Source organism: Alexandromys fortis, unplaced genomic scaffold, assembly GCF_014885135.2.
Source record: "Alexandromys fortis isolate MF-2015 unplaced genomic scaffold, M_Fortis_MF-2015_v1.1 scaffold_191, whole genome shotgun sequence".
In the NCBI taxonomy this organism is placed as follows: Eukaryota; Metazoa; Chordata; class Mammalia; order Rodentia; family Cricetidae; genus Alexandromys; species Alexandromys fortis.
The window spans coordinates 2,666,295-2,682,836 of record NW_026068064.1 but is presented as its reverse complement, the minus strand read 5'-3'; the positions used below and the strand labels follow the sequence as shown (position 1 = coordinate 2,682,836).

At 44.8% G+C, this 16,542-nt stretch overlaps 1 protein-coding gene across 1 annotated transcript; it reads right to left on the bottom strand.

Moving 5' to 3' along the window:
• Positions 1-3,781: 3,781 nt before the first annotated feature.
• Znf622 (zinc finger protein 622) lies at positions 3,782-14,315 on the bottom strand. The gene is made up of 6 exons (XM_050120486.1): positions 13,549-14,315; positions 11,698-11,946; positions 11,419-11,581; positions 8,650-8,762; positions 4,954-5,097; positions 3,782-4,039 (listed from the first exon to the last, which is right to left on the bottom strand). Exons 1-6 carry the CDS (start codon positions 14,162-14,164, stop codon positions 3,912-3,914), a joined length of 1,413 nt encoding a protein of 470 aa, XP_049976443.1. The 5' UTR covers positions 14,165-14,315; the 3' UTR covers positions 3,782-3,911.
• Between the last annotated feature and the right edge of the window lie 2,227 nt (positions 14,316-16,542).

Here is a 16,542-nt window from a genome sequence, read left to right as displayed (position 1 = left end):
GCCAGGCAGTGTTTAAAAAAAGTTTCCGTGTAATTATTTCAGGGCATAAGCCTGCCATGCAGGCGGCCGGGTGCCAGGGACGCAGCCCCACCGCTCCTATCTCTACAACTGCTGTCCCAGTAGGGTTTAGTGTTGCGAGAGTGAGTTTACTAAGGCAGGTTTAACTCTCTTGATCTTTTACTTGGACCATGAAAAACCTTTTCCAGATTAGACAGCTAGGCTAATGAACTCTGCCTTTGGAGCTGTGAGACAGTGTTTTATACGTTGGTCTGTGGCATTGCTGCAGCACCACAAAAACAATTTAAAGCAATTTAAACTCACTATAACTTGAGGTGATGTTTTTACGAAAAAATATTAATGGTAACAAATATTTTTTTTTCTCTTGAGACAAGGCTTCATGTGTCCTAGGCTGGCTGTGAACTTGTTATGTATTAGAGGCTGACCTTAAACTCCTTTTTCTTCTACCTCTCAAGTGCTTGGATCAAAATTACAGATTTAAGAAACACAATTTGGGTGAGTTCAGTAGTTCTAATTATCTTACCGTAGGTTTATTAAATATAGAAGAGTGCTAAATGTATATTTAGTTCTTCTAAGAAATTTATTGTGCTTACTCAGAAAATACTAAAACAAACAAACTGGGGCTATAGACATGGCTCAGAAACATTTGTTGCTCTTCCAGAGGACTCAGATTTGGTTCCAAGCAACTGCATACCGGATCACAATTGTTGGGAGCAGTGAGACCCCAGATCCTGGATTTCTTGTAATCCCCTGATCTGAGTGCCTACAGCTGCTTTGAGCACGAGACCTTCAGGAGTTCCTGATGGCAGGAGAGTGGTTTCTGGTGGGTTTGGCTGTGGCGTGGCTATCTCTATATAATCTGCCCCTGAACCCAATAAAGGGGGCATTCTTGGGGAATTCAAGGATGACCCGTGTCACTCTGTCTGCGTGTGTGTGTGTGTGTGTGTGTGTGTGTGTGTGTGTGTGTGTGTGTGTTTTAACCTCCAGCTCCCTTCCCAAAACTCGCGAACTGGGTGCCAGTGCACAGAACCAGTCCAACATGGTGGAGCCCCTTGTGACTGAATCAGTTGTGCCTCTGAGCTGCTCTGGATGTTGGCTCCACCTCTCTCCAATTTCAAAATGGAGGACATACCATTTTGTGCTAGCTCTGGAGAGCCAGGTAGGAGCCGCACTCAGCACTTTAAACTTCTGAGACTGAGCATGCAGCACAGAAACTCTTTTCATCCAAGTTACAGCCAAATCTGACATGCAGAGCACTCACCTGTAATTGCAGCCCAGAAAAGGACACAAAGACGGGTAAAGGTTTACTCTTCTGAGATGACCTAAGACAGGAGGGTCTTCTGTTTTATAAAAAAAAAATGCCCCCTTTATTGTGTTCAGGGGCAGATTATATAGAGATAGCCATGCTCCAGCCAAACCCACCAGAAACCACTCTCCTGCCATCAGGAACTCCTGAAGGTCTCGTGCTCAGAGCAGCTGTAGGCACTCAGATCAGGGAAAAGCAAGTTGTTTACAAGAAATTCAGGATCTGGGGTCTCACTGCTCCCAACACACAATCATCTGTAACTCCAAATCTAGGTGATCTGATACCCTCTTCTGACTTCTACAGGCAACAGGAATGCACAATGTTCAACATGCATATAGGCAGGCTGCCACACCAACTCTAGTGTCGTCTGTGTGACATGACATACGTCATTATGCCGGATGGGAGCTACGTGTCCTATGGGACTAGGCTCCCTGGAGGTCAATGGCAGCCTGCCAGGTATTAGCCACCACTGAGGCATAAACGGGAGGGGAGAAGGAGGTTGAGGAGAACTTGAGGGAATGGGATAGTCAAGATGGAGGAAGGACAGAGTTGAAAGGCGAGGAAAGAGATATCTTAATTGAGAGAGCCATTATAGGGTTAGCAGAAAGAATACAGCGGCCCAGTGTCGATTCTGGAGGTGGGCAGTGGAAACCAGGCTGCCAAGCGCCTCTGCTACACACAAGGAATCAGCTTATGCTCTCTCAGTACTGATCCAGTCTTGATGTCTCAAGCTAAAGCCACATAAACCAACCTGGAGGGGCCAGATCTGGTCCTGGGGTTAATCCCAGGAAGAAAGCCTCCACAAGCTGAAAAGGCAAATAAATGTTTACAAAATTATGTGTACAGAAGTGAGACACCAGGTTGCGCTATAAGCCCAAAATCAGAACAAAGGCTCTCTTGGTGGATGAGGATAGCTTATAAAAAAATGGAGGTAGTATTAGTATTTAGTATTTAGGAGGTTAATAAACACCAAAACCATTGTCTTCTACTCCAGTGGTAAGAAGCAGAAGAAGCAAAGTAGAGGAAGATGACCAAAAAAAAAAAAAAAAAGAAGAAGGGGGGGTCAACTCCATGATGGGGTGCCCACTGAAACAGCTGACTTGAACTAGTAGAGCACACTGACTCCAGAATGACAACTGGGGAACCGACATAGGACCAAACATGGCCCTCTGAATGTGGGTGACAGTTGCATGGCTGGGGCAGACTGTGGGGCCACTTGAACTGGCTTTCGGGAACCCATGCTCTTTGGAAGAATACCTTGCTCAGCCTAGATATAGCGGGGAGGACCTTGGTCCTGCCTCAAAGTAATGTGCTAGGCATTGTTGACTCCCCATGGAAAGCCTTATCCTCTCTGAGGACTGGATGGGCGGTGAGGTGAAGGGAAGGTGGAGGGAGCAGGAAGGGAGGGAGTGGGAACTGGAATTGACTGGGATTGGTATGAGAAAACATTGTTTTAAAAAAAAAAATTAAATTAAAAAAAACAAACACTGAAACACATTACAAAGGTACAGATTTCAGAGCCGTCAGAGATGTCAAGAGACTGAGTACTTCTAATGGGGAGGATGCTAGAAGAGATGGAGGAAAAAACTCAAACAAGATAGCTCCCTTCTCTCTTTAAATGATAGTGAATTTGTACCCTGAGGAACATAAAATTCAATTCTGTATCCCAAGTTTCAAAATAAGACAGGCCAGCGAAGGCCATTTAGCAAGCCGTCCAGAGAACTGCAGCTTCCTGGCATCCTTAGTCACTGCATCAGAGTACTGTGCTCACTAAGACATTGACCTTGGTACGGCCATTTTGACACTGAAGGAGACTTCATACTTTAACCCACTGCTGGGAAGAGCCTACTATGGAATGGGTACTTTGACTGGTTTACTGAGCACTCACAACCTGTGAGATTAAAAGATTGAGACAACACCAAAACAATTTAAAGATTAAGAACTATATCACCATTCCAAAGTCCCGAAAGTAGCTCAGTGGATACTGAGCTTAGCTTTCCTGACAATGCATCACTAGTGCCTACACTAAGAACCTCCGCATAGACTTAACTGTGAGGCACTCATAGACACTACATAAAAGCTGGCATTCCTCGTTCTTAGAAATTTAAAACCCTTCACAGCAAGCCCTTCACATGTTCTCTCCTCCCTATACTTTATCTACATGCCCAGACACATGGACTACTTCCCCAGCCAAACACATTCATGAGTGACATTCGATTTTGCTCCATGTAAGCTGCAAAGTCCCTGACCTAGGTCCCGTGACTTGATGTGGTGAGTTATTCGGGAACACAGAATTCCGGGGCAGACAAATACATGTCCCCACACTGTGCTGACAGCCGAAAGCATCTGGACACTGAGGCGATAAAGCACCTGTCAGGCAGTGATGCAGGTCCTGGAACCGACCAAACACATCACCACTTAAAAGCTTTAAACTGCTCAAAAATGGCATCTGAAGACTGACATGATTCTGACTTTATTAGATCAGAACAAATGAAGTAGCAGCAAAAGATCAATTCCACAATCTGGCTTCACTGGTCCTCGAACAAGAAGGAAGTGCAGTCAGAGATGCATCTCCGGTCTCAGCCTCTCAGAACCGCACTTGAGCCCTGAAGTGCATCTGCTTAGTAGCATTGTTCTTCATCCCCGTCTTCAGCATCCACTTCGACTTCATCCTCTGAACATACTGCATGTCCCGCTCACGCATGAGAGCTGCTCCTGCAGTTGGAAGGAAGGTAAGAAATGAGGCAAGGTCTCTTACTGGTTGCCAGAAAAGTCAAATCTTTGTAGAGAATTTCCAAAGTGGCTTAGGGTAAGCGAGTTCTATATTTAAAGACATGCCAATGTGGGGACTCTAAACAACAGAGCTCGGAAGTCTATGTGAGCCCAGAACTGTGTGTGAGAACTTTGTAAGCAGTGAGTCTGCAGTGATTCTAGGCACCAGAGCTTTCCAGGACATCAGAGGACCTGTCCTCTTATCTCCACCACCTCCTCCTGGACTGTTATTTCTCAGAAGAGCAGAAAGACAACTTTGTACAGCACATTCTAAGAGTTAAGTGATGGTACCCTGTGGTCTCAAAGCTTAACAACTTCAGCTGTCAGCTTTCCTCATTCTAATCTTCTTCTATTTAGAAAAACTGCCAAAGAGGGCTGTCAACAAGTAGTACATGCACTATAGCACACATGCATGAGGACAGTCAAGTCTCTCAATTATATCCCTTGTATGGATAGAAACTGATCTTTAATAATGCTCACGATATAAAAGTTTATAACATGTGACTACACGTTAGATTCCACAGTTCAAGCTATTAACCACTTAGATATTGTTTCTGTGTTACCTCCAGGTAATTTCAACTTTTTCTGATTTCTAAGTTATACTTTTAATAACTATTATAAACATGATATACTACTATTAGATACATGATAAACTATTATAAATGTGATGTATATCAAATTACTAAGCCAGGAATATTATGTACATAAGAATATAAGTCTTGGACTTACTGCCCTAGGTATCATGTGGTAACAGAAGCCCCAGAGCTAAGAAGTCAAGCTTCCCTCGGAGAAGACCCGGTACAATGCAATGGTATCATGTCACCCAAGCCCACGAAGGCCATGGATCATCAATGTACCTGTGCTGCCTGTCCAGCCCAGGGCTCGGTATTGCTGGAGTACCCTGCCCACAGCCTTCTGGTTTCTAGCGACTGTCACAGCTCTTGGCAAGCCAAATCGTTGTTTGTAGTATCTCATCAAGGAGCGATGACCCACTCTGGCACCTGTTTTTCAAAAGAGCAAACATTCATATCCTGAACAGGGAAGTTCTTTCAAGTTAGAGCTATAAGCCAAAGGCTTCCAAAAAAATCTTCAAGGGCATAAAACTTTAGGAAACCTAGTAGGAAAACAGAAGTAATCCTAGGGCAATCTTCATCTGCTAGAGAAAAAATAGACCAGCATTAAAAAAAAAATATAAGAGATAAAGGCTAAAAACTCCCTGAAAAGATCAAGCAGGAATAGTCCTGACATTAGGTCTGCAAGTCATAGACAGAGAGGAACAAAAAAACCATCTTTTCTCTGGGTCAGTGTTCTACTCCAGGGCTCCTCCAACAGTAGACTTTACCCCACAGGGACATCCGACACCCACTGTAGACATCTTTCTTGTCACAGCTGGACTGCTACTGACATCTAGTGGCTGAAGGACAGAGATGCTACTGAACAGAGCAAAATTCAGAGGCAGACCACCAACAGCAAAGTATCGTCCAGCCATATTGACAAAGTTGAGATGCTCCTTCCAAATGATAGAAACCACCTGAATACCTCAAAAATGATAAAGCTAAATTCTCTTCAAAGCCTGTGATTATTTAAGAAATCGAATGAAGTCAGGTCAGGTGGCGGCGCACGCTTTTAATTCCACCACTCGGGAGGCAGAGGCAGGCAGATCTCTGCGTTGAGGCCAGCGTGGTCAACAAGAACTAGTTTCTCGTGGTCTTTGGATGCCAGCACAGACAGATAAAAGATATCTCTCAGAAGCTAGCTACTTGATGCTTCTGGCATTTTCCTAATAAGACCTTGGTTTGCACCTGGTGCCTCAACTCAGGAAAATCACTGAATGTCCATGTGAGATGAATCTAATGGGAAAAGATTCACATCTAAATGAAGGTCCTCTCTGAAAATCTCAGCATTTTTACTCAGATTTCCAGATTACAATGCTAGGTCAGGAGTCCAGATTTGCAAGGATGTTTATCCCTAAATGAATAAAAACTAAAATGGTAATTAGTATACAGTAAATAAATATGATGTTCATAAGCAACATTTGCAAATGTATCTTCCAACTACTGAGAGCTGGCAGAAGAGAAGTGAGCTACTTTTGCCATCGGTTACAGTGAGAACTTGGCACTAACACCACATAAAGTGCTAAGAGCAGCTCAACCTGAAGGCCCTCCAAAGAACACATCAGCTTTAGAACACTATGGTTGCTTAATAACAACATTTATGACAGACTTATGAAACTTCTGTCCATCCAGCTTCCATCATGCAACTGCTTATGAAACTATCCATTCCTGCTGAACAGCCAATGCAACTGATATTAGATACTAGAGTATCTCCAACTCTAACATCCTAAAATTAATTGTGCATTTCTCATAGATACAACACTAGTTTCGTCTGGCCAGTTGGCAAATAAATCAATGTATCTTTCACACCAATTTCCTCCATATGAACTGAAAAGTAATGAAGGAAAAGGAACTGTGCCTCTCCACAATCTTCCAGAGAAATGCTCAGAGCGCCCTCTACTGGGTACTTTTTTCATTGTCTGGGAGGCTGGGAAATGAGCAAGGAGCCTCTGCCTACACAATCCTTCTCCAGTTCTCTGGTCAGAAGGGCGCAGGCCTCCCATGGACATCAACAAAGCATGGCACATCAAGCTAAGGCAAGACCAAGCTCCTCCCCCCTGCATCAAGGCCGGGCAAAGCATCCCAGCATGGGAACTAGGTTCCCAAAAGCCAGCTCAGGTGCCAGGTACAGGCCCTGCTCCCACAAACAGACCAACTGTCACACACATGCAGAGGGCCTGGGTTGGTCCCATACAGGCTTCCTAGCTGTCTGTCTAGAGTTTTTGAGCTCCCATGAGCTCAGACCACTGTGTATTGTATGGGCTACAATACATGACAATAAAACTTCCTGACTATCTAAGAATTTTATCCTCAAGGCATTCTCTCTGCTCTAGGCATTAAAGGTTATTATGTCTGAGTTAATGACAGCTTGTGGTATTAGATGTGTTTAGCTGCTTCGGTAGAGCAAGATAGGAAAGCAAGATTCAACATATAGAATGCTTCACCAGATACCTTCATGGCAAAGGGGGTGCTGCTACTGCAAAACTCCCTACGTAGTGTACAAAGCAGAGAAAGGCTTGGTGTGAGGTCCTGGATAAGGAGCCTGAACACAGGTCAGCTTCATATGCCATGTGAAGACAAGAGGATGGAATTTCCAGGCCTGCTGTAAAGCCTGCCTGTGTTATGTACGCAGTAAACACCAGGTATCAGTTCATATTTTACTAACATCTCTATACTCCCTTCTCTTTCATTTCAAACCATGCCCTCTGTAGCGACTCCATTCTTACCAGTTAACTGCACACTTCTGCCTTCCTATATAATAAATAACAGTGGATGCTTCTCATATTCATGACTTCTTCATCTTCTCATTCCTGGGATAAAATTCCTACACTGAGTCCTACTTTCCAAGGAAGAAGGTGGAATTCATCCTCCATGCCTCTTCTCCAACTACTAGAGATAGGCAACCCAGCACTGCTATTCAAATATCAACATATCAAACCTGCTTCAGTTTGAGTGAAGAAACCAGAAACTTAAGGTGGTAGGACCTAATTGACAGAAGCAGATCACTGGAGCCTACTCCATGGAGACTACTGTGTTCCTATTCCCTTTGCCACAAGGTAAACAGTCTCCTCTACCACATGGTCCCACAGCCATTATATTTGTACCCAAATGCATTTGGGTAAATGGTCATGGACTGAGTTTTCTGAAACCATGAACCAAGATAAATTCCTGTTTAAGCCAGATTTTTGGTCATACCTATGCAAAAGTAACTGACAGAAAGCCTGAGCTATGTAAGAACACATGTACCAGAGGAATCAGTTCAAAGAGGGAAAAGAACATAAAAAAAAAGGAAGGAAGGAAGGAAGGAAGGAAGAAAAAAACCTGAGAGGAAAGCCTAGAAAGATAGATGGCTTAGTAGGTAAGGTGCTTGTCATGTAAATATTAAGACCAAAATTCAGGTGCCCAGAACCTAGGTAAAAAGTTGGGAATCTTGGCACACATCTGTAACCCTGGCCTGGAGGGGTGCATTCCTGGAACTCATCGGTCAGCCTAGGCAAAATGATGAGCTATATAGGTTTAGTGAGAAACTACCAAGTAATGAGGAGGAGAGCAACTCAGGAAGATGCCAACACTGACCTCTGACCTCTACACACACATGTATACACAGATAGACCAGAAACAAGAAAAAGACATACATACATATATACAGAGGGAGAGGGGGAGTGATCTATAAGTCTACATTTTAAAAAATAATATTAAGGAAATACGTAGCCAAAATATTCTAAACCTGAAAAGAAACAAAACCACAATCCAGTTTTATTGAGAGTGCCAACTTGGAGCTAAGCAGCTACTTTTACAGTTTATAAGTACTTGCGAACACAAAACCAACCACTTTAAGGTCCACGTTCTTTTCCCTCGGTCCAGCAGGTAACTGAAGATGACACGTGCCTTCCACAGCACACTGGCAGTAAGCTATTTCTTCCTGACAAATACACTCACCAGAAGGAAGTATCAGCTCCATGGTTTCATCATCACATTCCAAGATCTTTTCTGAGGACAGCTCCTCAATCTCACCAGGGTCCTGCCCCTCCTTGTAGTCTGGGTAGCTACTCCTACAACAGTAAAACAGCACTAATGAGTGGACTTGACTCAACAGACAAACTGCATTCGCAAACGCCACAGGGCTGCCACCAGCGTCCAGGGAAAGTCCACTAAGGAACTGCGGGATGAAACTACTGTTAGAATTTCTCTGCAACAAAGGTGACCAAATGACTCTTAAGAGGATGTTTTCCTCTCTCTAGAAAGATTAACAAATGCAGAAGACATGAACACAGAACTGGCCAACAAGTTATTCCCAACAGAAATAAGTTCTAGAAGACTGTGGCCCGACAGAACTCTGTGATGGCAGAAAGACACATGTGTCTCACATGTTAGCTTTAGATAGGCAGGCTTTCAAGTACTCAACTTTTTCAATGCAGATAGTCTGACGAATGCACTGAATTTTTAATATCTTTTATTTCACTTAAGTAGCCACAAGATATACCTAGTAATTACCACACTGGACAGTGTAGTTCTAGAAGAATCTGTTTCTAAATATATCCAAATTTTCCTATTTAAATTACCCAGAGAAAAATGACTAGACAGTGATGGGAGATGGCTCAATGGGTAAAGCACCAGCCAGGCAACCAGACCTGAGTTCAATTCCGAGCACCCACATAAAAGCAAAGCACAGCAATGTCTGTCTATACCCACAACACATTATCAACTTTTATTTTATAGAACAAATATATTATTTAATGCTGGTTTATCAAGGCTCATACTGCTAATCACTTTGGAGCCAAAACAGCACACCAAGTCCACAAAAAAAAAAAAAAAGAAAAAAAGGACATTCATACAAAGAACATACTATTCTGTGTTTGCTTAAGATGTTTAGATGTTTATTTAAGGCTTGGCCTTAAATAAGCCAGCCAAGTGCTTTCCTCCTGAGCCATCCCTAGGCAGGAAACTTTTTAACCATTTGCATCAGTATCAACTTTAACTCCTAGCAACAGCTAGGAGCACACTGGTAAATAGTAACAATGCAAAAGAAGGAGTTATCCCATCAACAAGAGGAACAATAGCAATAATACAAATTGTGTGAAAACGTAGTAAGGGCTATAAGAATAATAAGGGATAAAAATGATTAGGTAGGCATTGCTGTTTTATTAAAGACAGTCATTGAAGGTCACAATGGCAAAGTGAAATTTATTAGAGTCCGCCAGGAAATGAGGACCCAAATCACTGGACTCTGAGCTAAAGTGAAGTGCAAAAACTCTGAGATTCGCATACCTGATATATATTAGAAAGAAAAAAACACAGGCATGCAAACAGCAAAATCATAGCTAGAGTTAGAACACTGGGACACTGTAGGCCATCAACTTCTGGCTGTTACTTTCAGGAGGAAGAAAAGCCCTTGGAATATTTTGAGCAGCACTTGATCTGACTTAATATGATAAAAGGATCCCTCACGTAGCTTTGAGAATAAAACACAGAAGGTGGTGAGGAGGAAAAGATCAGGAAGGCAACAAAACTGATGGTAAACTAGCCCTGACACTGGAGGAAATGAAAAATAGCCACACATACTGAAGATAACTTCAAGGTAGATGAAACAGGATCTGATTAAAGAATTAATGCAAACATAAAGGTAAAATACCAAGAATGACTGAAAAATTATTGGCTTGCACACTGGGAAGGACAGAATTATCATTTATGTAAGGTGGAGTAGGCTTGATTGCATAGCAGAATGCAATGCAAATGTTAAATAGAGCTTCAAAGTCTGAAGTTAGAGATATAAATTGGTAGTCATAGTCCATAGAAGGTACTGAAATCTGCTAGACTGAGTACAAAAAGCAGATGTAGATAAAGAAATCACAATGTTTAGACTTCATTATTTCAAGCCAGTTACCAAGTTGACTATCTCTGGTGTTTGCTTAGCCTACTCCCAATTAGACAATCAATCTAAAGGTCAAACACACTGCAGTCTGGTAGGAGACGAGAGAGGGATAAATATTATCTACTGCTTAGGGAAGATGTGTTCTATCTCCAGCAGAAACTCAGATATGACTTCTGTAGTGCCAAGGCTCTAATTTTGCTATCCAACAGCCACTTTCAACTGCAAACTACAAAATCAGGAAGAGAGGACAAAAGAGTTCTAAAAGATTAAAATTTTTCTGACCATCTGTATCACTTGGGCTGTGGCTGCTTGGCACGGTACTTACACATACCTGTACATACACTATGCTATATCACAGAAATTTTGACAAAAGCAACTAATTATTCACCTAATATGCTTGTTACATATATATGAATTGTTCAAGATCCCAGTTAGAGTTGACTACCTATTAAATGATCTTTCTACCAAATGCCAGGAGCTGGCATAAAGTCAGTCTTTGACTCAAAGTCTCTCAAGGAGCCCAAAACAAGAAACCTAATTTTTGTATGTCCATTCAGAAGGTAATTAATAAAATCAAAGTTCTGACCACTTAATCACAAAAACCAAGTCATTGACACTTTGGGCTAGAGATCCTGACGATTCTAGAAGTGTTCAAGTGAGCTTGTTAGCAGAAAAATGTGTAATGTGGTTAAGAATACATTGGGCAAAGCTGAGTGTGACATCACAGCTCGCTGCACGATGAGCCCAGCTCATTTTCGGGGGGGAGGGGGGCAGACACTGTGCATTATCACTCCAGTCCAGATACGACTTCAACCCCTTCACAAACTCCATCTTACCTAAAGTCATAGAAGTCTGCAAACTCCAAAGCCGCATCACCATCTGTGAAGAGCTTGCAGTGGCTCTTGTCATTCATGTGTGCCTGCACAGCTTCTGTGGAGTAGAAGGATTTCCCTTTCTCATTGCACCACAAGCAAATCTTGCCAACACCGACTTTCTCTCCTGGTAACAAAATTTAAGGGAAAAATAAGAAGTCAGTCTTCCCAAATCAGGTTAAATCTCACTATTCTCACAAACTGAAAAGCATTTCTTCATCAAAAGAAAATGATTGTACTCACCCAAATATTTAATGAGTCCTTTCAGATCTGAAAGATATTCTATATCAGGAATAAAGAAGCTGTGGATTTTAGTCATATGAGCCACATTCTTCACGAGGGAGCTTGAGTGGTGGGAACAAAACAAGCAGTCTGTTACTGGGATGGCACCCGGGGGCGGGCTCTCCCCAGCTTCTGCATCTTCTGCATCCTCTTCATCCAGTCCAGGGTTCTCACATTCCGATCCATCATCTGAATCAATATCTTCCCAATCTTCAAGCCAGACATTTTGAAAAACAATTTACTTTTAAAAATATATTAAAGTAAGCACAAAGACACCACGATGATTCATGACCTATTATAATCCTGCCTGTCCCCCAGAAGCCAAATTCTCTCTCAGGACCTCACTTTAGACTCTTATTTACCCTCAAGACATGCTTGAATGCTAACAAACATTGATCTTTCTCTCTAACTCGCTCCTATGCCTCACAGTACCTAGCCCAGTACTGGATAGAGAGATAAATGGATTCTGAACTGGTTGAATAACAGTGTCGACCATTTCCACTTCACAGGAATACTTGACTGTATATTATGCTATGTGTGACTGTGTTATATATGAACTGCTGCTATTTTTTGAATGTATGTGTCCTCCCAAATTCAACTAAATCACCAATGTGACCGGTGGGAACTCGATAAGTCCTCACGAACGGGTTGATATCCTAAGAAAAGGACTCAGGTGAACCAGCTAGCCTTTTGCTTGTCCTCCATGAGTCCACAACCTAGACCTCTCTGCCTTTCCCATTGTGTAGACAAAGTCTGAGAAAAATACCCTGTCCGTGGAACAGGCCCTCACCAGACAGTCAAGCGAGACTCTTGACTTAGAGACAGCCGGGACTGTGGCACCATATGTTCGTGTTCCTTATACATTAGCAGGCTTAAGATATTTTGCTAGAGAAGCATAAGCAGACTGAGACATTAACCCAAACTTTGCCAGTATTCAGATGCTGGAGGGGCGGTGGAATCAATACTTCATAAAGAGCCTTGATTGCTGGCTGGGGCCCCCACATTTCAGGCTTGCTGGCAGTTTAACCCCCTCACTCAGATTGAATCAGCTATGCTAAATGCCAAACCCTAAGAAGCCACTAGAATGACAACTGCTAAAGCAGTGTGCCAACAGCCTGTCTTTCTGTGTGCACAGGTGTGAACCCTCATCCGTATGCCACTCGTTTATAAAGCAACTCTCCTTTTATTCTGGGCCCCGAATCCACAATAGGGAAGCAGAAAGACATTTCCTGTGGAGGTGCAGACTAGTGAGGCATTTAAAGCCCTTTGGCTCATCACTCCGCAATGTCCTAATGAAAGCCCTCATTTTTTCTTCCAACGAACACACGCTATTTCCTTCAAATCACATAAAGAAAACTTCATGTGAATAAAAAAAAAAAGTAAGGCTCGCCTCGCCCACAATAAAATGTTTAAGCAACCATTAAATACTCTTCCCCTCAGGTCCACCCGAAGTTCGGTGAGGTCGAGGGCAACCATAAAAACGGAGGCCTACAACCCATCTGCTGAACTATTTTAGACACAAATCAGGTTAGCAACCTTAAATCCAGGCAGGATGCCGTGGGCAGATAATCCCAGCTCCGGCGAAGGCCGCAGTAAGGGGTTAGAAAGTCAAGGCCAGCCTGGAGAACACTGAGACCCAGTGGCAAACACAGTAGAACTGGCGGCGGGCACGGCCTGGGTGGGTGTGGCTCCCTGACAAGCATAGTTCAACCCCTAGAGGAGCAACATCCCTAAAACGGCCCCAGCCCTCCATCTCCATCGGCGAGTTTCCCGGGACCCGGTGCCTCACCCCGACCCAGACGGAGCCATTACCTTCCTCTTCGTCCTCATCCTCTTCCTCCTGCTCACTCTCCTCCCACTGCTGCTTCGCCAACTTCCTCGCCTGCTGCTCGAACCACTGCAGCCGGGGCGGCTTCTCCGCGGGGTCCCGATCCTGAGCGCCCCGCCGGCCCGCCGCCCTCGGGGACCCTTCCGCGGGCACGGAGGGCACTTTCTTGGGGGACGTGGAGGGCTGGGCTTTGATGGCCTGCTGGATGGCCGCGTTCATGGCATCCTTGCCCACGCTGTCGGCGCCCAGGCCCTTCTCCAGGTTCTTCTGGTTGAGCATCTCCACTTGCCGGCTCACCGCCCGCACCGCCTTCTTCTCCAGCTCCACGTGCCGCCGCGACTTGAGGTGGTTCTCGTAGGCCTTGAACGTGGCGAACTTCTTGCTGCACACGGTGCAGTAGGTGGCCGTGCCCTTGCTCTCCTCCTCCGCCACGGCCCGCTGCGCCCGCACCCGCTCCTGGAAGCCTTCGGCGGTCACCGGGTCCATGTCGGCCACCTTGCGCCGCAGGTTGTAGCGGTGCCAGTCCGTCTTGTAGTGCGCCCGCTGCATCTCCGCGTCGCGGAACGCCACCCGGCAGGTGATGCAGGTGTACGTCGCCATGGCGGGGCCGGGAGGGACAGGAGACGACCTAGCCGAGAACCCACCGAGCAGCGTTTCGGTCTCACCAGGTCCGAAGACACCACCTCGCCTGCAGCTACGCAAAGCTGCACCAGGTTCCGGCTTCCGGAATCTCACTGGGGGAACATCCGGCCAGCCCACTAAAGTACTGTCGGCTGGACAGAAAGTCCCGCCTCTTTCCCTAGACACGCCCCGGAAGAGGGGACACTTCGTTTCTAGTGCTCGGTCCGCCCTGTCAATCAGAGGCGTTCCCCGGAGGCCGCTGCCGCGTCATTGTGAGGCGCGCTGGGTAGCGGTGACGTGGTTGTGCTGTGACGTGGGTAAAGTGACAGCCCTGGGAGAGGGAGGAGGGCGTGGGCTCTGCTCTGAGCTCCGGGAGGTCTCAGCGGCTCTCGCTTGGTGTGTTCCCTCCGGATTGTCTCCTGCGCTTCTGGAACGGGAGCTCAAACGTGGCGACGGCGTGGGGCTTCCGGAGCCTCCTGGCCCTGGAGTCCAGACCCTAGCCTCCGCCTCTGTAGCAAAGGGCGAGGGCAAAACTCTTGCGTGAAAAGTTTTCCCTGCTGGGTGCCAAAAGCACAGGCTAGCCGCTGTCACACAGAAATATAACCCGAGCCACGTGTGAAAATTTAAAGCCAAGTAGTAGTACTTGAAATTGCTTTTAATGATCGAAGTACTATTTCAGTATCTAAAAGCTAAAAGATAGATAGATAGATAGATAGATGATAGATAGATAGATAGATAGATAGATAGATAGATAGATAGATAGATAGATAGATCGATCGATCGTTAGACGTTTTTAGGCTCCGTCGTCGGAGATCCCGGGGGTATAACAGCTACCATTCATGCCAGTTTGGGAATCGCCCCATTTTATGTACTCGATTTGTCTATATAACGTCATATATATATGGTGGAGCACGAATAATAAAAACCCAGAGACAGATATTTGGGTTCAAGATGAAGATCAGAAAAGCAAAGCAATCAAGTCACTAGAGAGTTCTGACCTCTGCCAAGGTTCAGACAAAGGGGCGATCCTGTTCTCAATGTGACTACAGACTGCAATGAGTTCCTCTTCTCCTACTTTAGACCCCCCCCCCATCACTCCTGCCTCCACCTCCCTAGTGGTGGAATTAAAGGCGCCTGACTCCCTAGTGATGGAGTCACACTTTCTCTTTTTAGACAGGTTGACTCTCAAGGTTCACCTTGAGTCTTGGGATTAAAGGTGTGTGACGCCACCCACTGGCTGCTCAATGGACTTTGCCTCTTTAAACAGCATTGGTACCTCCATTAAATTTTGTAGTGAAGATCAGAGAATAAGCTTTGTAGTCAATGTGGCTTTTCCTATGCTAGCAATGGGACCTGAATTTATTTACCACTCCTTATGAGGATGTTCTTAATTTGCTTGCTATCATTTAGATACGGTGTGTCCCTTAATGATTTGTGTGTTAAAACAGTGTTCCTCAGTGTCACAGTGTTGGGAGTCAGTGGGAAATTTAAGAGGTAATTGAGTCATGAGAACTTCACCTTCATGAGTGGATTAGTGTTTTTGTCAAGAAATTGGGAGTAGATTGTTTGCTAGAAGAGTTGCCAGTGGAAATCTGGAGAGCCTCCCCAATCACCATGTGGTACCCATCTTCCACACACATCCCCCTTCACCTCTCCTTTTCCTCCACTTGTGGAGCATCATTTTAGCCATCAGCAGCAGGTCGTAGATGCCACCTCTCTACTCCTGGACCTCTGGAACTGAGAACTAAACAACATATTTATTTATAAACTTCCCAGCCTCAGGAGTTCTGTTATAGCAACAGGAAATAGACTAAGTCATCTCGTACACGTAGGGTCTTGCAAGCACTGTGCTGAGCTCCAAGAGTCTTGCAGAAGAAGGGGAGGAGGGATTGTACCAGCCAGGGGAGCCATGATGGGGGAAACCCACAGAGACAGCTGACCTGAGTAAGAGCTCATGGATGCCGGGCCAACAGTCAGGAAGCCTGCATGGGACCAACCTAGATCCTCTGCACGTGTGTGACCATCCTGTAGCTTGATCTCTTAGCTGACTTTTGGTAACTTGTTCCCTATGCTGGATTACCTGGTTCTGCCTCAGTGTAAGGAGAGGAACTTGGTTCTGCCTCAACTTGATGTGTCCTGTTTTGTGCTAGCCCATGGGACGCTTGTTCCTTTCTGAATGGAGATGGAGGATATTATTACTGTAGTGCTTCCTATTTCTTAGATCATTATTAGATTATTGCTCATAAAGGAACAGGCAGTAAAAAAGGTTAGGCTTGTGGTCCTGTCTAGTCTTTATTCAGGCCTTTTAGGTTTGCTGCAATAAAATAAAAGCAACAGATCATAATATCTAGGTGGAT

Bases quoted from the DNA above. Each gene is read 5' to 3' on its own strand.
- Znf622 (XM_050120486.1), bottom strand. From the start codon at position 14,164: ATGGCGACGTACACCTGCATCACCTGCCGGGTGGCGTTCCGCGACGCG. The intron at 11,947-13,548 runs GTAATGGCTCCG...TCTGGCTTGAAG, and splicing joins GGATGAGGACGAAGAGGAAG to ATTGGGAAGATATTGATTCA. The intron at 8,763-11,418 runs GTAAGATGGAGT...TTACTGTTGTAG, and splicing joins GCAGACTTCTATGACTTTAG to GAGTAGCTACCCAGACTACA.